At 48.8% G+C, this 23288-nt stretch overlaps 1 protein-coding gene across 1 annotated transcript in view; it reads left to right on the top strand.

Annotated features, from left to right (window-relative positions):
• Positions 1-23288, top strand: part of DNAH2 (dynein axonemal heavy chain 2) — an 87953-nt gene that overhangs the window by 39440 nt on the left and 25225 nt on the right. The window contains exons 30-59 of the mRNA XM_082605294.1: positions 2217-2434; positions 2650-2751; positions 3082-3207; positions 3676-3786; positions 4096-4284; positions 4729-4832; positions 4933-5122; positions 5653-5833; positions 6571-6698; positions 7026-7178; positions 7461-7586; positions 12001-12219; positions 12448-12565; positions 12778-12914; positions 13432-13569; positions 13660-13818; positions 15252-15404; positions 15576-15667; positions 15996-16194; positions 16346-16570; positions 17566-17670; positions 18425-18613; positions 18796-18881; positions 19010-19140; positions 19298-19447; positions 19801-19968; positions 20215-20375; positions 20654-20793; positions 22209-22341; positions 22453-22592. Of these exons, the coding sequence (XP_082461420.1) occupies positions 2217-2434; positions 2650-2751; positions 3082-3207; positions 3676-3786; positions 4096-4284; positions 4729-4832; positions 4933-5122; positions 5653-5833; positions 6571-6698; positions 7026-7178; positions 7461-7586; positions 12001-12219; positions 12448-12565; positions 12778-12914; positions 13432-13569; positions 13660-13818; positions 15252-15404; positions 15576-15667; positions 15996-16194; positions 16346-16570; positions 17566-17670; positions 18425-18613; positions 18796-18881; positions 19010-19140; positions 19298-19447; positions 19801-19968; positions 20215-20375; positions 20654-20793; positions 22209-22341; positions 22453-22592 (4471 nt within the window). The remainder of the gene's footprint in view (positions 1-2216; positions 2435-2649; positions 2752-3081; positions 3208-3675; positions 3787-4095; positions 4285-4728; positions 4833-4932; positions 5123-5652; positions 5834-6570; positions 6699-7025; positions 7179-7460; positions 7587-12000; positions 12220-12447; positions 12566-12777; positions 12915-13431; positions 13570-13659; positions 13819-15251; positions 15405-15575; positions 15668-15995; positions 16195-16345; positions 16571-17565; positions 17671-18424; positions 18614-18795; positions 18882-19009; positions 19141-19297; positions 19448-19800; positions 19969-20214; positions 20376-20653; positions 20794-22208; positions 22342-22452; positions 22593-23288) is intronic.

Here is a 23288-nt window from a genome sequence, read left to right as displayed (position 1 = left end):
GTACACATAGTGACGTCTGGTTGATTGTGCTCGATTGGGGTAAAGAATGAGGAAGTCATGTTTGGCGATGGGTACCTACAGTGCATGTCCTGAGAAGAGTTTTGGCATGGGGTATGGAAGACCTCTTTGTTTTGCCAAGGGCCAATCTAACAATTCTTCATTTTCCCAAGAACCTTAAGTATACACATCAAAAAAATTATTATTCAATTACTCTGGTAAAATATAAGTATTAGGATGTGCAAAATTGAGTGACAACGTGAATTTTTTAGAAATAATATTTGAGATAATTGACATAATTACATTTTAGAACAATTTATAAGCAGAGCCATCTCTTCGCTGAACACACAGAACAAAGCTGTGTTGTCCACTGCTACCGGGTCTCCCTGTGGTCTCCAGGGGCTACTCAGGTGGTCGCTCAAAGGTTCTAACAGCCTGTAGGCTTTGTACTTGAAGGCCTGAGGGTCACCTCAGTGTTCAGACTCTGTGACATCCATGCTTTCTTCAGAAAGCTAGAAACTTGGAAGACCAGGAGATAAGCTAATCAAAATCTAATGCTGGGAGAAAACTAACATTATCAAGAACCTACAAATGTGAACACATTTTATTTTATATCTCGAATTCTTCTTTGAGGTGGATCTTATTACCATTTTACAAAGAGGTAAAAGCTCCCTGAGGTTAATTGACATGCTAATTAAGTGAAAGAGCCGCAGTTTGGATGGCCATCGTCTGCCTCCCAATCTAGTGCTCTTTTTTTTTTTTATTAGTTTCTGCTTTATAACAAAGTGAATCAGTCATACATATACATCTGTTCCCACATCCCTTCCCTCATGCATCTCCCTCCCTCCCACCCTCCCCATCCCACCCCTCCAGGCAGTCACAAAGCACCGAGCTGATCTCCCTGTGCTCTGCGGCTGCTTCCCACTATCTATCTACCTTACATTTGGTAGTGTATATATGTCCATGCCTCTCTTTCGTTTTGTCACAGCTTACCCTTCCCCCTCCCCATATCCTCAAGTCCATTCTCAAGTAGGTAGTGCTCTTTTTGTTTGTTTGGCCATGCTGCACAGCTTGTGGGATCTTAGTTCCCCAACCAGGGATCGGAACCGCGCCCCCTGCAGTGGAAGCTCGTAGTCCCAACCACTGGACCGCCAGGGAATTCTCTCTAGTGCTCTTTTTGCTCTGTCACGAGGGACACTGGCAACCCCAGTGACTGCAAACCCCTTTCATTGTGTGCATGTGATATGTATTTAAATCTAATGGTTTTTTTTTTCAATTTATTTATTTTTGGCTGCATTGGGTCTTCGTTGCTGCACACGAGCTTTCTCTAGTTGTGGTGAACAGGGGCTACTCTTTGTTGCAGTATGTGGGCTTCTCATTGCGGTGGCTTCTCTTTCTGTAGAGCACCGGCTCTAGGGGGCGCAGGCTTCAGTAGCTGTGGCACATGGGCTCAGTAGTTGTGGCTCACGGGCTCTAGAGTGCAGGCTCAGCAGTTGTGGCGCACGGGCTTAGCTGCTCCACGGCATGTGGGGTCTTCCTGGACCAGGGCTCAAACCCTTGTGCCCTGCATTGGCAGGCGGATTCCTAACCGCTGCACCAGCAGGGAAGTCCCAAATCTAATGTTTTAACTTGTTGAATTGTTTATGTGCAGAACAAGCTCTAATTTTCAGAAGCTCTTGGGATGATCGGCAGAGCCCCACTTCTTTGGTGGGAAAGGACTGATGGGAGATGTAGTTATATTAATGGAATTGTATAATTAATACGTAATGTATAATGCGTACAATAGTGTATAATGAATACTTAATAATGAATTAATGAAGAGGATGGGAAAAGAGTGACTGGGGACACTGCATCTACTTCCAAAAACCATATGGCAGTCTGTGCCCCAACACTCAAGAGCTGGCAAAGTGGTGGGCTTCCCTGGTGGCACAGTGGTTGAGAGTCCGCCTGCTGATGCAGGGGACACGGGTTCATGCCCCGGTCCGGGAGGGTCCCACATGCCGCAGAGCGGCTGGACCCTTGAGCCATGGCTGCTGGGCCTGCACGTCCAGAGCCTGTGCTCCGCAGTGGGAGAGGCCACAGCAGTGAGAGGCCCGCGTACCGCAAAAAAAATAATAAATAAATAAGAGCTGGCAAAGTGGATATAGTTGGAGGCTCCAGATCTACTCAGGGCAATGGTAAAAGGGCCACCAAATATCATTCACTGTTCTCTTCTCCAGGCCTCCTGGACACATTGATAGAAATGAACACAATCCTGGAAGACATCCAGAAGTCTCTGGATATGTATTTAGAGACCAAGCGCCATATTTTCCCCCGCTTCTACTTCTTGTCCAATGATGACCTCCTGGAGATTCTGGGCCAGTCCCGCAACCCAGAGGCTGTGCAGCCACACCTCACAAAATGCTTTGACAACATCAAATTGCTGAGAATGCAGAAGGTCAGTAGAGGTGGCCATGATGCGAAGGAGGACAGGGGAGGGATGGTGACGTCAAGGTGTTCAAGGCCTCGGAGGGGACCGTGCCCTCCCAGCAGGAGGGGGATATAATGATTCTGGGTATCTGGGACAGAACTTTCTAGAATTGGTAATACAGAGGGGAGGGGGGAGGAGCAGACATTACCCTCCAAGGGCTCAAGAGCTTCCTGTTTCTGCAGGTCGGGGGACCCAGCAGCAAATGGGAAGCGGTGGGAATGTTCTCGGGCGACGGCGAGTATGTCGACTTCCTCCACTCGGTACTTCTGGAAGGGCCTGTGGAGGTGAGCTGCAACGAGGGCCTAAGAAGCAAGCTGACTCTTCTAAGTTTGCTTGGCTCTGTGAGGAGAGGGCATCTCTGTGAGGGGATATTTGTCACTTTTTGCCCTCCCACCTGGCATTCCTAAAACTCTTAACCTCTACCCTGCACCTGAAAGTCGCACAGTCTGTCCCCTAGCCTCCATTTCCCTCAGGGACGCAGGCCGGCCGCTTCCCAGCTCCTGCTCTTCTCTTGGGCCCCAAAGCCCCAGAGTCCTGTTTCCAAAGCACCTTCACTCTGGGGACTCCTGATTCTGGCCCTGAGGGTGAGCCACCCTGTTCTCACCTCCCCCCAGTCCTGGCTTGGCGATGTGGAGCGGACCATGAGGGTGACCCTCCGGGACCTTCTCCGGAACTGCCGCCTGGCCCTCAAGAAGTTTCTTAACAAGAGGGACAAGTGGGTGAAGGAGTGGGCTGGCCAGGTGAGCTGGGGTCAATGGAAATGAGGGAACAAGGAGGACCGAGCCGAAAGGAAGCAGCCAATGTAAAGACAGGATCTTCTTCTTTTTTTCTTTTAAATATTTATTTATTTATTTATTTGGCTGCATCGGGTCTTAGTTGCTGCATGTGGGATCTAGTTTCCTGACCAGGGATCGAACCCAGGCCCCCTGCATTGGGAGCGCAGAGCTGGACCACCAGGGAAGTCCCTAAGGACAGAATCTTGAGTCGCACAAAAGGCAGGTTTCCTGCTCCCTGTTCTGGGCTGTGGCCCCGGAAGCCTGCACCGTGGACCCTTAGCTCCTGACTTGGGCACGTGCCCATCCTTCAGAGCAGTTTAGGCGTAGTGAGAGGAGTAGCAGCTGGTCCCGGAAGAAGCTGGGTTTTGGGAGCCGGGCTGTGTGTGTGGCCAGGGACAGGGTTTTGGAATAGAGCCTCTACATGTGCCCCAGGTGGTGATCACTGCCAGTCAGATCCAGTGGACGGCTGATGTCACCAAGTGCCTGCTGACAGCTAAGGAGCGGGGAGACAAGAAAATCCTCAAGGTCATGAAGAAGAAGCAGGTGGGGAGCCCTGCCAGGACGGGAGAGGCCTGGAGTTAGAGCTGGAGGAAGGGGGCAATACATTGGGTCAGAATTAGCGATGAGCTGGCGGGAAAGGGTCCGAACGAGGGTGCGTTATGGGAGGCGTCCAGCAAGAAGAGGTTGGGTGGGTCAGAAGTACGTCTCCCTGTGCTGATGTTGGGGGCCAGGAGCTGCAGTGAGGGTGGGGTCAGCATTGCAGCTGGATGCGGAATGATGCTGGGACGAGGCGTGATTAGGGTTTGGTGGCATTGCTCGGGCCACCTTCTTCTCTGGCACCTCGTTCCGCAGGTGTCAATACTGAATAAGTACTCGGAAGCCATCAGGGGGAACCTGACCAAGATCATGCGCCTTAAAATTGTGGCTCTGGTGACGATAGAAGTCCACGGCCGGGACGTGTTGGAGAAGCTTTATAAGAGTGGCCTCATGGATATCAGCTCCTTCGACTGGCTCAGCCAACTGCGCTTCTACTGGGAGAAGGTGCCGAAGGGCCAGCTTTCCACTCCCGTACCCTAAACCCGATCCTAATGCTTTAACTAAATTCATGTTCTCTAAATACAGTAGTATCCCAAACCAACCCTTAGTCTATCACAGCACCCTAATCCAGCTCGTAACTCTCTCTCGAATCTGCCAAGTAAGGAGTGGCAAGTGGCACTTTTCCAGGGAGTGCCCACTCTGGGTGTCACTTGATCGGGACTCAGAAAGACTCCAAGCAGCTGCTGCAATAGTTTGGGCTGGACACGTGCAGCGTGACCCCCAGTTTCCATCTTGGCCGTAAGCCCATCCCTCCTTCTAACTCTAAACGGAGCCCCCAGTCTTCTCCCTTCAACCCCCCTGCCGCTTCCAGTCCTCCTGTCAGCCATCGCTGCAGCTCTCTGTCTTCCTCCAAGCCCGCCCCTCTCTTACTCTGCCCTGTTTCCCTAGGATCTCAACGACTGTGTGATCCGCCAGACCAACACACAGTTCCAGTATGGTTATGAGTACTTGGGTAACTCTGGCCGGCTTGTCATCACCCCGCTGACAGACAGGTCTGCCGTGGGGAGGCAAACAAGGGGCTTGGGGTAGGGGCAGCGAATGCCGAGCTAAGGCTTCCAGGAGTCCGGCTTGAGTCCTGTCCTCCATCCCCAGATGTTACATGACACTGACCACGGCCCTGCACCTGCATCGAGGTGGATCCCCCAAAGGTCCCACAGGCACAGGGAAGACCGAGACCGTCAAGGACCTGGGCAAGGCCCTCGGCATATATGTCATCGTGGTCAACTGCTCTGAGGGCCTGGACTATAAGTCCATGGGCCGGATGTACTCAGGCCTGGCCCAGGTTAGCATCCTGCCAGCCTGGCCAGGAGGCCCCTTCAATATCTTTTAGTTCCAGAAAATCAGCTGAAACCCAGATCTGTTTCAGTGATTTGTAGCTGACGACACTGCATTGCCTCAGTTAGGTCTTACAACTGGGGAAGTCCCTGCGCCTCCCTGAGCTGCACTTTGCTTATTTGCAAAATCACAAGATTATGTAAGGATTCAATAACTCATGCACACTGGAGTCGCTCAACACCCACAAGTTTCCTACCCTGGTCACTTTCCCACCCACACCTCTCAGGCATTCCCCTAGATCCTTCCTGTCTGATGGAAAGTTCTGGCCAGAAACCACAACAGTGCTGTGGGGCCCACTCCACCACACACACACACACACACACACACACACACACACACACACACACACACACACTCATTTTAGAGGCTGCTGCTCCTATCCAAACATTTCAGGGAGAATATGTTAGTCACAATTTTTAGTTTCTCCCAGTCTGGGGGTAACTTTCTTGCTCCCAGCGACTCCCCCCCCACCCACAGATGGGCGCCTGGGGCTGCTTTGATGAGTTTAACCGCATCAACGTGGAAGTGCTATCCGTGGTGGCCCAGCAGATCCTGTCCATCCTCTCAGCCCTGGCTGCCGGCCTCACCCGCTTCTATTTTGAAGGCTTTGAAATAAATCTGGTGTGGTCCTGTGGGATCTTCATCACCATGAACCCTGGTAAGGACCTGGGAGTGGATGAGGCTCCTGGGGGGAGAACTGAGGGTTCAGGGCAAATAACTGTGCATCCCCCCACCCCCTGCCAGTGTTTTTAGCCAAGTGAAATGTGGCTAAAGACCATAAAGTGTGAGAAAAGGATAAACATACACGTTTCTGGGAGAAGGGGTGGCAATCTTACTATTCTCCCTAAAGGGATTAATAACAGCTTGTGGGCATATATGTAGCCCTAGTCTTTTAAAGTGCTTAGCCATCTTCTTTTGTTGGACTAGCTCCCAGAGTTCTGGTATGTCTGCCATCCCTTTCGCCGAATGGGAGAATCTCCCCCAAAGTGCAGGGCCTAGGGTCTCTCATTACTGTTGCCTGGGAACAGCTCTGGGGGAAGGAACTAGGAGAAAACAGGAAAGGGTTTCAGTACTGAAAGAATCAGATAAACAGGTGCGATTTCTATTAGCACTAACGTGAATTAATACATGGGACTTGGAGAGATGGGAACTTGACAGCTCTGTGATTTGAGTTTGAATCAGGGCCATGCAGAAGGTTAAGGAAAGGACCAGGGTAGGAAAGAAGAGCAAAGTGGTGTGGGAAGAGCCAGGGCTGAGATGAGAAAGGAAGAGGTCTCAGAGTTGGAGCTGGGGAGAGAGTTAGGGATAGAGCTGGGGATGGGGAAAATGGGACTGATTGGGAAGTAGGTCTTTGGGAAGCAGTATGGATTCTGAATAAATGACACTGTTTTCCAGGCTATGCTGGTCGCACAGAGCTTCCTGATAATCTTAAATCCATGTTCCGTCCAGTTGCCATGGTGGTGCCCGATTCTACCCTCATTGCAGAAATCATTCTCTTTGGGGAAGGATTTGGCAACTGCAAGGTATTCTGATAATCTCGTCTCCAATACTTTATTTCCCTTCCGTGATTATTCTCTGGACCGAAGAACCCCCTGGAGGCCTCCTAATCAGTTTATCCTACAAGGAACTTACATGGCTGTCAGTAGGATATGGAGGGAGGTCTCCCCTCTATGGCGTCACTAGTCCTTGATGGCACGATTCACAGGATCTTCTCATTAGGATGGTCCATAGAGCACTTCCCAGCTGCTCCAAGTCCCGGGACCTAGCTTCTTGGATCTGTAACTGTCCCTAGATGAAGCAGAGGGATTGGTGGGGAGATGGATTGTTTCCTCCTCTATTTTGTTCTCCAGATTCTGGCCAAGAAGGTGTACACACTTTACTCGCTGGCCGTGCAGCAGCTCTCCAGACAGGACCATTATGACTTTGGCCTACGTGCCCTCACCTCCCTCCTGCACTGTGCTGGCAAGAAGCGCCGCCTGCGGCCGGATCTGTCTGATGAAGAGGTAGATTGAGGACACGACCGTTGGACCTTAACGTCCATTGTCACTGGTCCTATGTGCCTTCACTGAAGTTTTTGAGATCCTTACTTTCGCTAGCTTAGGTTTCCCACCCTCCTGCCCCTCCTCTCAGGTGTTGCCTGCGTTCCACCTGTCCTATCGCTAAAGACTAGCTCGGATGTATCCACTGCTCTTAGCTCCTGCCTCTCACCCAGTTGGAGAGGAAGGGCCTAATGAGTACCTCGGCCCTGGCTCCGCGAGCCTGAGTCTCTGTCTTTTCCCATTCAGGTTCTGCTGCTTTCGATGAGAGACATGAACATCTCCAAGCTAACTTCAGTGGACGTGCCACTCTTCAATGCCATCGTGCAAGATCTATTCCCCAGCATCGAGCTGCCAGTCATTGACTACGGCCAGGTATTTGTTCCTCAAGACTCTCCCTGACCTCATGTGTGAATGTGGGTCTGGAAACAGGACACCTGGCCTCCAGGCCTTGTTCTGCCCTTCATTAGCTGTCCATTCACTGGCTGTGACTTTGAGCAACACAGTTGGCCTCTCTTTGGGCTTCCTTATCTATAAAACCATACAGGCCTATTCAAACATTCTACTTTCTCACCTCAACTCCCTACTCCCTGACTCACCAGCTCAAGTACTTCTACTCGTCAGTTCCTTGACTTCACTGAGACTGCTGATCCCCTGGCCTTTCTACTTTCTACCTGTCTCTACCTCTCTTCTCATTCAGGGAGTTTTGAGGAGGGACTGCTGGGAGCTCTTTGATATATGAGAGGAGTGGGATGGAAGAGGCCAGGGAGGAAGAGGCCAGGGAAGGAGCATTTTAGAAAGTGTAGGAATTTTCTTCTCTGGCAGTATGGTAGTTTAGAGACCCTGAATGATTCTTTCAGTTGAAACCACTAAAATGCTGGATAAAAATATAAAAATATAAAAATACATCTTTTAAAATGTATTGCTAAACTGGCAAGAAAGAAAGAATCCTGGGATGAGGAGGGGGAGTAAAAGCAGGGAGGCAAGTGAATGAGAAAGCTGGATTTCTCTCGACTGAGAGAGAAGAGAGCCTGAGAACGCAGTCTCTCTAGTTGAGGCACGCGAGCTCAGTAGTTCTGGCATGTGGGCTTAGTTGCCCCGTGGCATGTAGGATTTTAGTTCCCTGACCAGGGATTGAACCCACGTCCCCTGCATTGTAAGGTGGACTCTGCACCACTGGACCACCAGGGAAGTCCCCAGACTTCTTTAAGAAGAGGAAATCGATACCTGATGAGAGTAAAAGTTTTGAGAGATTTAGTCAACTGGCAGAGTTTGGAGTTGAGTTAAAGATCAGTATATTAAAAACTAAGCAAACAAAAAACCAGAGCAACTATTAGCCCCTAGGGAAAACCAAAAAGTTGTGCAGGAAAGGAAAAATAATCATGTATTGAATAGTATACATTGTTATACTAATATTTAATACTGTTTACAAGAGACACATGTAAAACGTAAAGACAAAGGGTGGAGAGTCAAAGACTAGAAAAATACATCAGGTAGACACTAATCAAAAGGAAGCTGGGGTAGCAATATCAGACAACATAGATCTTAAGGCAAAATGAATTACCAGAAATAGAGTCTCTTCATAATAATAAAAAGTTCAATTCACCAGGAAGATACAACAATTCTAAATTTGCATGCATCTAATAATATGGCCTCAAAATAAATAGAACAAAATTTTTCAGAATTTCAAAGAGAAACAGACAAATCTACAATCGTAGTGGCACTCTTCACATCTCTCAGTAACTGATAGGCCAAGCAGACTAAAAATCAGTTTTGTTAAAGAAGATTTGAACAACACAATCAATCTTGAGTTAATCAAGACATTGACAGCAATTGCATTCAATAACTGAAGAATAACCATTTTTTTCAAGCATACATAGAATATTTAGGTTACTTGACCATGTAAAGGTCATAAATCTGCCTCAAAAATTTCAAAGGAATTTATTCAGAACACATTTTCTGATCACAATGTTAACTCTACTGATATCAGACAAAGTAGACTTTATGGCAAGAAGAATATTAAAGATAAAGGGGCACATTTCATAATGATAAAAGGGCCAATGCTCAGAAAGATATGGCATTCTAAATTTGTATGCACTTAACAATAGAGCTAGAAAATGCATAAAACAAAATCGACAGAACTAAAAGTAGAAACAGATAAATCCACAACCCTAGTGGGAAATCTTGACATGCTTCTCTAAGAAATTGATAAAATAAGCGGATAAAAAAATCCATAAAGGGAGTTCCCTGGCAGTCCAGTGGTTAGGACTCAGTGCTTTCACTGCCATGGCCCAGGTTCAATCCTGGTTCAGGAACTAAGATCCCACAAGTTGTGTGGTGTGGCCAAAAAAAAGAAAAAAAATCCATAAAGATACGGATTTGAGGGACTTCCCTGGTGGTCCAGTGGTTAAGAATCTGCCTTCCAATGCAGGGGACATGGGTTTGATCCCTGGTCAGGGAACTAAGATCCCACATGCCACTAAGCCCGCGAGCCACGACTACTGAGCCCACGTGCCACAACTAGAGAGAAGCCCGAGCACTGCAACAAAGAGACTGTGCCCCACAGGGAAAGTTCCCGCATGCCACAACTAAGACCCGACATGGCCAAAAATAAAATGAATAAGTAAATAAATATTTTTTTTAAAGATACAGATTTGAATGCTTTTAACAGATTTGACCTGACACATGTAGAACATTATATGCATACAATTGCAGACACATATTCTTCTCAAGTACGCATGGAGCGTTTACCAAAATTGACTGTGCACTGGATTATTAAGTAGCGGTCTCATAAACTTCAAATGATTGAAAATTATACAGAGGATGATCTCTGACCACAGTAAAATTAAACTAGAAATTGGTAACAAAATATAATTATTCCAAATGTATGGAAATTAGGCAATACAATTCTAAATAACTCATGGGTCAAAGAAGAAATTACAGGAATTTTTTTCTTTTTTTTTTGCGGTATGCGGGCCTCTCACTGTTGTGGCCTCTCCCGTTGCGGAGCACAGGCTCCGGATGCGCAGGCTCAGCGGCCATGGCTCACGGGCCCAGCCACTCCGCGGCATGTGGGATCCTCCTGGACCAGGGCACGAACCCGTGTCCCCTGCATCGGCAGGCGGACTCTCAACCACTGCGTCACCAGGGAAGCCCCTACAGGATATTTTAAACTGAGTAAATAGAAAATGTGACATTTTAAACTTTTGGCATGATGCTAAACACGCACACACACACAAATACACCCAAACATGCTAATACAACTAATTCTCAGACAATGGAGGGAAGTAGTAGGGGTGAGGCCTCTTAGTGGTGTTTGAGAGATACAAGTAAGATCTTGCATTTGTTTGAACTTTCTTGGTTGCATTGGCTGTGTATTTAAAAATGTCACACTCTTCTGGGACCCACATGGGTCATGGTTCTATAAGCATTTCTTTATTTTTCATTTTTGTTTTTAAAATTTTTAATGGAGTATAGTTGATTTACAATGTTGTGTTAGTTTCAGGTGTACAGCAAAGTGACTTAGTTTTTCTTTTCTTTTTTTTTTTTTTTTGGTACGCGGGCCTCTCACTGTTGTGGCCTCTCCAGTTGCGGAGCACAGGCTCCAGACGTGCAGGCTCAGTGGCCGTGGCTCACAGGCCTAGCCGCTCCGCGGCATGCGGGATCTTCCCAGACCAGGGCGTGAACCCATGTCCCCTGCATCAGCAGGTGGACTCTCAACCACTGCGCCACCAGGGAAGCCCTAAAGTGACTTAGTTTTATATATATATATTTTTTTTCACATTCTTTTCTATTATAGGTTATTATAAGATATTATATATAGTTCCCTGTGCTATATAGTAGGCCCTTGTTTATTTTATATATAATAATTTGTATCTGTTCATCTCAAACTCCTAATTTATCCACGCCTTTCCCCCTTTGGTAACCATGAGTTTGTTTTCAATGTCTATGAGTCTATTTCTGTTTTGTAAATTAGTTCATTTGTATCATTTTTTTAGATTCCACATGTAAGTAATACCATGTGATATTTGTCTTTGTCTGACTTACTTAAGATGATAATCTCTAGATTCATCCATGTTGCTGCAAATGGTATTATTTCATTCTTTTTTATGGCTGAGTAATATTTCATTGTATAAATATACCACATCTTCTTTATCCATTCATCTGTTGACGAGCATTTAGGTTGCTTCCATGTCTTGGCTATTGTAAATAGTGCTGCTATGAACATTGGGGTGCATGTATCTTTTTGAATTTGAGTTTTCGTCTTTTTAACTTAGGTGATGATTTGTTTAATGTCTGGCTCCCCCACCAGACTGTGGGCTCTGCGATAGGATGAACACTAATTTGTTCTTAGCACCCAGCACACTGCTTGGCACATACTGTAGAGGCTTAATAAATATTTGTTGAATGATATTAGAAAAGATGTGTAGAGCTGCGTGTCAGACATTGTGTTTTACATTGACTATCTTATCTAATACAACAGCCCTACGCGGGAAGTACCATCATTACTCCCATTTAACAGAGTAGGAAACTGAGGCTCAAAGAAGTTAACTTGCTCAGGTTCACATAGCTGAAAGCTGGGGACCCAGGCTGACTGACTCCAGAGCCCAATCTCTTAACTCTGCAATTGGCCAGCCTCCCAAGGAACAAACAACTGCCAGGGTGCAAAGGGCCCTGGTGCAATTTTTAATGGTTTGCACATTATCCTTCTGGGTATCCGTGAGCTTTTGAAAGTCCTTTACAAGCTGCACCCTTTTTCTTCTGCTTCCTGTATTTTCCCTTCTCTCAGCTGCGGGAGACCATTGAGCAGGAGATTCGGGATATGGGCCTGCAGACCATCCCGTTCACGCTCACCAAGGTTATCCAGCTGTATGAAACCAAGAACTCCCGCCACTCCACCATGATCGTGGGCTGCACAGGCAGCGGCAAGACTGCCTTGTGGAGAATTCTTCAGTCCTCCTTGTCCTCCCTGTGCCGCGCCGGAGAGCCCAACTTCAACATTGTCAGAGTACGGACCTGGGACAGTGGGGCCACTGGAGGAGACTTGAGTAGCAGGAAGACAGTGGGGCTGGGGGCAGGGGTGCGTAGGTGTCTGGGAGGAGGTGGTGCAGACCAGGAGGGCGGCCTGGGAGGGATGAGAGAGACAGGGGCCAAATACAAATACCTGGAAATAAAGGGACATCTTGGGATTTGTGTCAGCCGGCAGCTTAAAACCCCTTTCCTGTGTCATTTTTAGGAGTTCCCTTTGAACCCTAAGGCACTGTCCCTAGGAGAGCTGTATGGGGAATATGACCTCAACACTAATGAATGGACAGACGGCGTCCTGTCCAGTGTCATGCGGACGGCTTGTGCAGGTACCCAAAGGATCTTGGGGCAGGGAGAGCAGATGCCTAAATCTCCTGCGGGGGTGGGCAGTCTGGGGATAGAAAGCTCATTTTGGGGGAAAAAATGCTTGGGGAATGTGGAGATCACCAGGAAGCAACAGCTTGAGTCTCCAGGGAGATGAGTGTGGAGGGAGGGCTGGGTAACAAAGCTCTGGTTTCCTTATCATCTACCTCCGACCAAGACGAGAAGCCGGATGAGAAGTGGATCCTTTTCGATGGCCCTGTGGACACACTGTGGATTGAGAGCATGAACTCTGTCATGGACGATAACAAAGTGCTGACCCTTATCAACGGAGAGCGCATCGCGATGCCTGAGCAGGTTCGGGAGTGGAAACTGGAGGGCCTGGGGCAGGGCTAAGGGGAAGAGCAGGGGCATCCAACAAGAAGGGGAAGTTCTATAGGGACGCCCAGGAGGAGGATGCCTGGATTCAGGGCAACCTGTGGCTAAAGAAGAAATGCCTGTCTTACCACAGACGCTGAGGACAACTGTATAGAAAAAACGGTGTACTAGGACGCACTGTGTGGACTGAGGCAGCCTCATTGCCACTGACATATGAGGGATGACCTTCCGTTGTGCGCCCAGAGTTACAATTCGTGGGCTTTTGTAAAGCCCACCCTTTCCCACCCGCTCAAACAATGTGAGCAAGAGAGTGATTTTTCATAAGGATGACCTTGAATAAACCCTGATTTCTTTTAACGAACCAATCATTTGTAAAGCTTAGGTCTTTATTCATCCCGCCACATGTGGTACTCAGTAGAGACACCTTGGGGCATCAGATTTCTGGGTGTTTTTATTACTGAGGGAAAGGCAAGGTTCTGACCAAGTATATCCATAGGTGTCTCTCCTGTTCGAAGTGGAAAACTTGACAATGGCCTCCCCCGCCACCGTGTCTCGCTGTGGGATGGTGTACACTGACTACGCTGACCTGGGCTGGAAGCCCTATGTTCAGTCATGGCTGGAGAAGAGGCCAAAGGTATGAAGGGAATGGAGGAGAGGAAAGGAACCAGTGGGGCCTGGTGGGGGACACAAGAATAATTCAGAGCCCCTGCTTATTCAACTCCAGGTAGAGGCAGAGCCTCTTCAGCGCATGTTCGAAAAGTTCATCAACAAGATGCTGACCTTTAAGAAGAACAACTGCCACGAGCTGGTGCCCCTCCCGGAATACAGCGGCATCATCTCCCTCTGCAAGCTGTACTCAGCCCTGGCCACACCGGAGAACGGGGTGAGGGGGGACCAGGGCAGGAAGGGCTCTCGACCTCCCGGGACAACTTCAGGGAAACGGTGTGTCTGAGACACAACTGGAACATGAGGCTTGAGTGGAGCAGAGACTCCAAGGGGAGGCCTCACCAACTGTGGAGGCAGCGAGCGGTGTGTGTGTGTGTGTGTGTGTGCATGCGTGTGTGCGTTTGCATGCGCGTGTGTGTGCTCACGCGCTCGCATGTGCATGCACACTGGGAGGCCAAACTAAGGACTCTAAATCAGATATAGTACACAATGGGTCTCACTGTAATTTCCTGCCCATATTTGGGAGCTGAGGATAGTTCATTTGGTTCCTCATTTCTCCATCCTTTCAAAAATTAAATATTAAGTCTTGGAATCTGTGAGGCCTTGGGATACTGTTTCTTTTTTGTTTGTTTTTTAAGGGTTTTTTTTTTTTGGATATGAACCATTTTTAAAGTCTTTACTGAATTTGTTACAATATTGCTTCTGTTTTATGTTTTGTTTTTTTGGCTGCAAGGCATGTGGGATCTTAGCTCCCCAACCAGGGATTGAACCCACACCCCCTGCATTGGAAGGTGAAGTCTTAACCACTGGACCGCCAGGGAAGACCCTGGGATACTGTTTCTGCTGGGAGGAGCTCCCCACCTAATCTGATGAGGGGTTTTAGAAATTTTCAGATGAACTGATATTTAAGAAAATTTTTGTTTGGTGTAGAATTATGGAGTAAGGACCAAAATTGAGTATTTTTCTGTTGAGATTAAATCACTGCCTAGAAATGGTTCATATTGTTTTTAAGGACATTGCCAGATCACTCAACTATTAATATAAAGTTATATAACAATTAAGATCTATAACAGTATGTGTCATTCCTGGTATGGTTAATATAAATTAAAACTATGTAGGTTAAGTTGCAAAATGACATAGGGGAAAAGGAGAGTAATATAGTGTCAATGGCACCCAGCTGCTGAGGAGGACTGGGTAGGGGGAAGAACGCTGATGAACAAAACAAAGAGAGGAGGGCAGTCTAGCTAGGTAAAGGGAATGGCTTTTGCAAAAACACAGAGACACAAGAGTCAGTCCCCGCTGGGCAGGGTGGGTGATGGGTGGATGGTGTTGGCAGTGTTACAACTCCTCTTCGCTGCAGCAGAGACCCCGAGAAGAGGATGGTGAGATGTGTGTTGAGCTGGAAGGACAGACTAAAGATTCTGGATTCAATATGGTAGACAATGGAGTCTCAACACCATTTCCCACTGCATTGCTGTAACTTAGTAGGTTTATTTAAATGTTTTGATTTAGGTTTATCTACAGCCATATGGTTTTCCGAACAGAACCAGAAAGGGAGGGATACTCTAAGCCTTTGTGATGAGCTGCCAAAATTAGACGCCTCCACCTCTTATAGATTTACGGTATTTCCGTTTCTCTTTTTCCACCCAGGTGAACCCAGCTGATGGTGAGAACTTTGTCTCCATGGTAGAGCTGACATTTATGTTCAGCATGATCTGGTCTGTGTGTGCCTCCGTGGATGAGGAGAGCCGCAAGAAGATCGACAGTTACCTCCGAGAGATTGAGGGCACTTTCCCCAACAAGGTCAGGGCCCTCAAAGCCAGCTGCCCTATTTTTCTGCATCCCTGATCCTTAGGCTCTTCTTGAGCCTCAGCCTGCCACCCAGCTCTCTTTCTTCTGCCCAGTGGTCTGTGAGCGCTTTTTCTGGGCAGGGAAAAGCTAAAGGAAGGCTCCCTCCACACGTTCCCTCCTCAGGACACAGTGTACGAGTATTTTGTGGACCCCAAGATGCGGAGTTGGACATCATTTGAGGAGAAGCTCCCTAAGAGTTGGCGCTACCCTCCAAAGTGAGAGCCGGGCCTGGGGGATAGGTCAGGCTTGGGGCTGCGGTGGGGGGAGATGTGGTGAGAGAGCAGAAGAGGGGTGCAAAAGTGAGCTGTAGGAAGAGAGGGTGGATCCCAAGGTAGAGATGACTTTCCAGTGCAGGAAGCGGGATCTAGAGGAAATGGGACAGGGTCCTTCAGGAGAATGCCTGATCCTCAGACCCTGCAGGAGGCAGGCTTGGTGATTAGAGAGTGGTGATGCCGGAGGAAGATAAACACTGGCGGGCAGAAGGAAGCGGGAGTTAGAAAGGAGCGGGCCACGATCTTGAGACACAGTCCCTTTCCCCACCAGCTTCCCCTTCTACAAGATCATGGTGCCCACTGTTGACACTGTCCGCTACAACTACCTGGTGAGCACCTTGGTGGCCAACCATAACCCTGTCCTGCTGGTGGGTCCCGTGGGGACTGGAAAGACGTCCATCGCTCAGAGTGTCCTGCAGTCCTTGCCCTCCAGCCAGTGGTCAGTGCTCACTGTCAACATGTCTGCGCAGGTGTGTGCAGGACCCAGGGCCAGGCTGCCAGCTCCCTGCTCTTTCCCTGCCTCTGCTCCCCCTTGGGATCCAAGTGCCTGGTCGACACTCCTCTTTAACCCCGTATTTCTCCTGGGGGACCCAAGCATTCATTCTGTGCCTTTTTCACCAGACCACATCCAATAATGTGCAGAGCATCATTGAGAGCAGGGTGGAGAAGCGAACCAAGGGTGTCTATGTGCCATTTGGAGGCAAAAGCATGATCACCTTCATGGATGACCTAAATATGCCAGCTAAGGACACGTTTGGGTCCCAGCCCCCACTGGAGCTGATTCGCCTCTGGATTGACTATGGCTTCTGGTATGATCGAACGAAGCAGACCATCAAGTACATTCGAGTAAGCCTCCCGAGAATTTGTTCTTCAGGCCTCCGTTCCTGCCCATGATGGGTTCAGTCCCCGCTCCTCTGGGACCCCAGGATAGAATCCTGTAAGCCTCTGTTCCTCCCCACACAGGAGTGTCCTGCCTTTCTCAGGACCCAGACATCTGGCTCCTAGGTTATCAATTCCTGTTAGTAACCCTCCTCACTGTCTGTCCTATGCTTCGTGACCAAGGGAGCCTGTCCTCCAACTTCCACTCCTTTCCCAGGCCTCTTATACCTCGCTCCCATGGCAACGCTGATGCCAACCAGAGCTGCCCATAACCCCATCTCCAGGCCTCTCCACCTCCCACTGTCTCAGTAACCACCTCCGCTCCCCACCCAGAATCCAGGCGTCTCCCTTCAGTCCTGGCTTTCCTCCCATGGGATTCTGAAAGTCTTGTTTCTTTTTCCCAAATCAATGGGCAGCCATTCCAGCCTGATATCTGGGGCACTCATATGTCTGGCCCTCGGGGTCCAAAACTCACCTAATAATATATTCATATATTTCTGAGAAAAAACAAGCACATACATACACAGATACATGTGTGTATATATATATATATATATATATATATATATATATATATATATATATTTATTTATTTATTTAAAATAGAAAAGAAGAGAAAGTCTAGAAGACGTAATCAAATGTTGTTTTTTTAACTTACCTCTATTTTCCAATTTGGGAACATGGATTATAACGATGAAATAAGAACAAATACATTACTTTAGTAATTCTGTAAAAAGGTCCCAAATCCCTTCCTTCCCCTCACTTTTCCCTGCCCCTACTACTCCGTGTTTCTTCCTGCTCTTTCTGTCCCTGTCTTCCCTCTTCCCGTTTGTCCCTCCATCTCCTCTCTTCCTCATGGCTCCTCTCACATCCTCCCTATTTCCATGCTCCCTCTCTTCCTGTCCTCTCACCTGTCTCCAGCAACCCCCCCACCCCCACCCCATCTGGTCTTTGCTCTCTAGGACATGTTCTTGATGGCTGCCATGGGCCCTTCTGGGGGTGGACGGACCGTCATCTCCCCAAGGCTGCAGAGTCGCTTCAACATCATCAACATGACCTTCCCTACGGTGAGGGCATCCTGAGGGCTGGGGGAGGGGACCGTAGAAGGCAAAGCCATCTGTGGCTCAGAGAACGACGGGGCAGATAACAGAGGGGCCCAAGGACCCCCAGGGCTGAGTTGCATTCAGGGAGCTATGATACATGGAGGGGAGACTGCTCTCTGCAGGAGCCTTGCTTCTGCTGAGCTAGGAGAGCTGCAGGGTGAAAGTGTAGCCTGGCTCTGGCATGTGAAGCCTAACAGTCCCAGTGGGCAGAGAGTGGGGACCAAACAGGCAAGGAAGGTAGAGCCTCCAAAGCAGAGAGCTGGGAGCGGCCCAGGGCTAGGGTGAGGTGAGGGAGGCACTCAGGGGCACCCAAAGCCCTCAGAAATCAAGATAAATAATATTTTCATGCAACATTAAAAAAAAATTAATGCCCAAAATTCACAAAATTCACAATGAACAAGACACCAAAATTTTAAATAAGTACAAGATCAGTATAGTACCATGCTGAGCCTCATGAGAGCCTGGGGCAAAAGGAAAAACCAGCAATACGGATCCCGTCTTTATTTAAAATGTTTGTATTTGTTCATCGTGGACAGTATGCATTAATCTCGATTTTTAAATATTACACTAAAACATTATTTCTCTTGATTTCTGAGGGTTTTTTGTGCCCCCCTTAAATTCTGCCGCCAAGACAAGTGCTTTTCTCCCCTGACCCTAGTCCCCCCCTTGGCTGAAAGGTCACGAGCCTGCAATGTTGAGTCTGAGAGCCTGTTTCTAGGAGCCCCAGATCATCCGGATGTTCGGCGCCATGATCAATCAGAAGCTCCAGGACTTTGAGGAAGAGGTGAAGCCCCTTGGGAATGTGGTGACCAAGGCCACCTTGGATGTGTACAACACTGTGGTACAGCGCTTCCTGCCCACGCCTGCCAAGATCCACTACCTCTTCAACCTTCGAGACATCTCCAAGGTGAAACTCTCAGACCTTTTGCCCCTCCTCGGAGGCGTTCTCCTCTCCTCAAACTAAGCCTTGGAGCTCAGTAGCATCCCACACACCCCAAACCACCCCCATCCGGGAATGCTGCTTTCTCTAAAACTTCTGGAGGCACTCTCTTCCCTCCCTCCATCCCACTAGCCACGCCCCTGCCCTAGGTGTTCCAGGGCATGCTGAGAGCCAGCAAGGATGTTCACGATACCAAGTCCAGCATCACACGACTCTGGATCCATGAATGTTTCAGGTGAGGTAGCTGTGCCTGCCAGATCCAGGCTTTCCCAAGGCCAAGCCTCCACCCCCCACCCGCCTGTCCCTTCCCCAAGACCATGCTCCTCTTCATTCCCAGATCTCACCCCAGCTCCCTCCCTACAGAGTCTTCTCTGACCGACTGGTTGACACGGCAGACATGGAAGCCTTCGTGGGCATCATAAGTGACAAACTCGGCTCCTTCTTTGACCTCACATTTCATAGCCTTTGTCCCAACAAACGTTCTCCCATCTTTGGTGAGCTGGGAGCTGTGACCCCTCTAGGCTGGAGACTCTTAGGAGATGGGTTAGAAAGGGAGGCGGGGCACCAAGTCCCATGGATGTGTAAGGCCCTTTGGGGAAGCCTGGGGAGGACCAGGCATTTGAGATCTGCCCCCCTCTTCCCATGACCCAGGGGACTTCCTGCGGGAGCCCAAGGTGTATGAAGACCTGACGGATCTGACGGTCCTGAGGACAGCCATGGAGACGGCGCTAAATGAGTACAACCTGTCACCCGCCGTCGTGCCAATGCAGCTGGTGCTCTTCCGAGAGGCCATTGAACACAGTGAGCACCTCCTGCTCCCATCCCTTCTCCAGCATCCCAGTTATGGGATATTCCAAGGAAATGGGGATCTCTTCCCAGGTTGCTCCCAAATCAAGTCTCAGAAGTTGCCTTCCTCCCTAACCCCAGATATGCTTGTGGCCATGGGTGGGGTTTTCCTTGATGATGGTGTTTAACAGAGGTGGTGGAGGTTGAGAGTTGAATTGCTACCAGTGCTTCAGTCACCAACCTCTTGCCACGCTGCCTGGTTCCTCTACTGCAGTTTTAGTCGTCCCAGTCCCCAGCCTAGGGCCTGGAGGTCCCCTGAGGTTGTTCAACCAACTCATTACCCTCACCCCCTACCCCCTACCCTCCAGTCACACGGATTGTGCGGGTCATTGGACAGCCTCGGGGCAACATGCTCTTGGTGGGCATTGGGGGCAGCGGACGCCAGAGTCTGGCCCGCTTGGCCTCATCCATCTGCGGGTACATCACCTTCCAGATTGAGGTCACCAAACATTATCGAAAGCAGGAATTCCGAGACGGTAACGCTGGGTTTCTGAGATGGGAGAGGGTTTGGGGCTGGGAGTGAAAGATCAGACACCTGAACTTCCTGTGATGACAAGTGAGAGGAGGGATGGAAGCCAGGTAGGGAGCCGCGCCAGGCCCGGGTGGGGTACAGGACAGTGTCACATATGTGTTGCCAGCTGGGGGAGGGCTCCTGAATCTCAGAAGGGGAAGGAGGGACAGGATGGTGAATCTGAAGAGTCTTTCTGTCTGCTCTGGCCCAGATATCAAGCGTCTGTATCGCCAGGCTGGGGTAGAGCTCAAGGCCACGTCCTTCCTTTTTGTGGACACCCAGGTTGCTGACGCATCGTTCCTAGAGGACATTAACAACATCCTCAGCTCAGGCGAGGTCCCCAATCTCTATAAGGTGGATGAATTTGAAGAGGTGCGAGCCTTCCACACCCACTACCAGTTGGTTCTTCGGCCTTCCTAACTAACCCCTTCTCACCTGATCCCAGAGGATGCTGCTGTAGCACCCCCTCCCTCCAGCCCCCCATTAGGTGGTGCTTCCTCTTCTGCCATCCTCCCTCGCAGGACGCTAGCAGGCCGAGCTGCTTTAAAACCCACTCCCTGTCAGCCCAGCCCCACCTGCTGCTCCCTCCTTCCTCCTGCCCTGGGTTCTGCCCTTGAAACCTCAGCCCTCTGACTGTGGCTTCCACACAGATCCAGACGCTCATCATAGAGCAGGCCCGCGCCGAGCAGGTCCCCGAGTCCTCAGACAGCCTCTTCGCCTACCTCACCGAGCGTGTGCGGAACAACCTGCACATCGTCCTCTGCCTCAGCCCCGTGGGCGACCCCTTCAGGTGACTCTTGTTACAGCCTTCTTCTCCCTCGAGGCCCCCACTCATCGCGGGGTCCTCCTCCCCGGTTCTGGCCTCTGTGCCTTCTGCCAGCGAGACTCAGGAATAGCGCTGGCCTCTCCAACCGTGTACAGCCCGTCTCCTGGCCATAGCCTGTGTTTCTTTCAGCAAGTTCCTGCTGCTTACATGGGAGCCTTTTGGTGTATCAGATTTCTTTATTTTTCCAGAAGATGGAGGTGGTTTTTTTGTTTTGTTTGTAAATTGTGGTTAAAAACACACGTAAAATTTAATCATTTTAGCCATATTTTTTTCAGGTTTGTGGCTTGTCTCTTCACTTACTTTAAGTTTTTTGGGTTTTTTTGTTTTTGCTAAAGAGAAGTTCTTAAATTAAAAAAAATGTTTATTTATTTATCTTGGCTGCCAGGTCTTAGTTGTGGCACACGGGATCTTTAGTTGCGGCATGCAGCCTTCTTAGTTGTGGCATGCGAGCAGGATCTAGTTCCCTGACCAGGGATTGAACCTGGGCCCCCTGCATTGGGAGCACAGAGTCTTAACCACTGCACCACCAGGGAAGTCTCTAACCGTTTTTAAGTATACAGCTCAGCAGTGTTAAGTATATTCACACTGTTGTGCAACAGATTTCTGGAACATTCTCATCGTGCAAAACTGTAACTCTATACCCACTGGACAACTGCCCATTTCCCCCACCACCCCCAGGCCGTGGCAACCACCCTTCTACTTTCTGTTTCTGTGAGTGACCACTCTAGGTACCACGTAGAGGTGGAATCATACAGTATTTGTCTTTTTGTGACTGGCTTATTTCACTTAGCATAACGTCCTCAAGGTTCATCCATGTTGTAGCAGGTGTCAGAATCTCCTTCCTCTTTAGGGCTGAATAATATTCCATTGTGTGTGTACACCACACTTGATCCGTTCTTGGTATGACTAGATTTTCAAGGGCATTGGAAAATAGGACAACAGAGAACTTGTGCAGAGAGGCAGTTTGGGTTACCATTTTGTTTATCTTTTGATCTTTTTGGTTTATGGCGTATTTACCATGTACCAGGCTCTGTGCTATGCATTTTACACGTGTCACCCCATTGAATCCCCTAACAACTCTAGTTAGTATGTTTTGTTATTCCCATTTTAGAGCTAAGGAAAATGACGTTCAAAAGATTACATCACTTGCCCCAAGATCCACACCTAGTTGGTGTAGAATCGGGTCTTTCTGACCGCAGAACCTGTTTCTAAATCCTGTACTGAATCAGCTCTGAGGGGAGCAAAACCTGGACAAGGAGATACAGGGGCATGGGGGTGGGGCTTTTAGGTTCCTGGGGAGTGGGTGGAGCTGTGACGAAGCCCCTCCCTGGAGGCTGAGTCTGCAATTGGGCTTAACTGTCTCTCGAAACCTGCGCCAGGAACTGGATCCGCCAGTACCCAGCCTTGGTGAACTGCACAACCATCAACTGGTTCTCAGAGTGGCCCCGCGAGGCCCTGCTGGAGGTGGCTGAGAAGTATCTGGTGGGAGCAGACCTGGGGACCCAGGAGAACGTGAGGCCCTCCTCCCCACCTTTCCTCACCCCCCTGCCCCTCCCGCCCATTCCTGTTCTCTGTCTGCCTTTACTCTTGCGCTGTCTCACATCCTCTATGAATTGGCCTCAGATCCATAGGAAGGTGGCCCAGATCTTCGTCACCATGCACTGGTCAGTGGCTCAGTATTCCCAGAAGATGCTGCTGGAACTTCGAAGGCACAACTACGTCACACCCACCAACTACCTGGAACTTGTATCTGGATATAAAAAGTATGATGAAGAGTAGGGGGCACAGAGGGCCAGGGAGCTTGTTGTCTTTCGAGGGTGCTTGGTGAAATGAAATCAGGGAAAATATCCAGGAGCTGGCCAAGGGGACCCGCTCAAGGACTGGGATGTTGATGTGGAATGGCAGAGATGCCAGAGACCTTGGTTCTGTCCAGGAAGTTAAACAGAGAGATGGGGTTTCCAGGGGACATGGCCATCTCAGGGGCCCTCTGGCTGTGATCACTTTATACACCTCTCTGTCCTTATCTTCTAGAATGATGTCTCTCTTCCCAACCACAATACAACTGTGACATTATATTATGGGTATATATGACAATGTAGGTCCTCTTCTCTCTGCCTTTAACATCTTCTAGACTTTCCACCATTCCCAAGAATTGTATATTCATTCATTAAGTTGTACTGACTGAGTTTTTATGTGCACAACACAATAATTTGCTTTGAAGGATATAAGAGTAAGGTAAAAAAAACCTCATTTATTGGATTTAGTATTTCAAAGGTGAAGAAAAAGCCATTTGTAATAATAAGGATAGCCAACATTAATTCATTCATTTAAAATATATTTTTGAGCACCTACTCTGTGCCAGGCACTAGTTTAGATGCTTGTAATAGATATGCCAGTTAACAAAATAAAGTCCTTGACATCCCTGGGTACACAGGCTAACATCCTGGTTAGGGTTTCCC

This window comes from Mesoplodon mirus, assembly GCF_964341445.2.
Source record: "Mesoplodon mirus genome assembly, chromosome: 18".
Lineage (NCBI taxonomy): Eukaryota > Metazoa > Chordata > Mammalia > Artiodactyla > Ziphiidae > Mesoplodon > Mesoplodon mirus.
The sequence above is the reverse complement of the archived record's forward strand: the minus strand, read 5'-3'. Positions and strand labels throughout refer to the sequence as shown.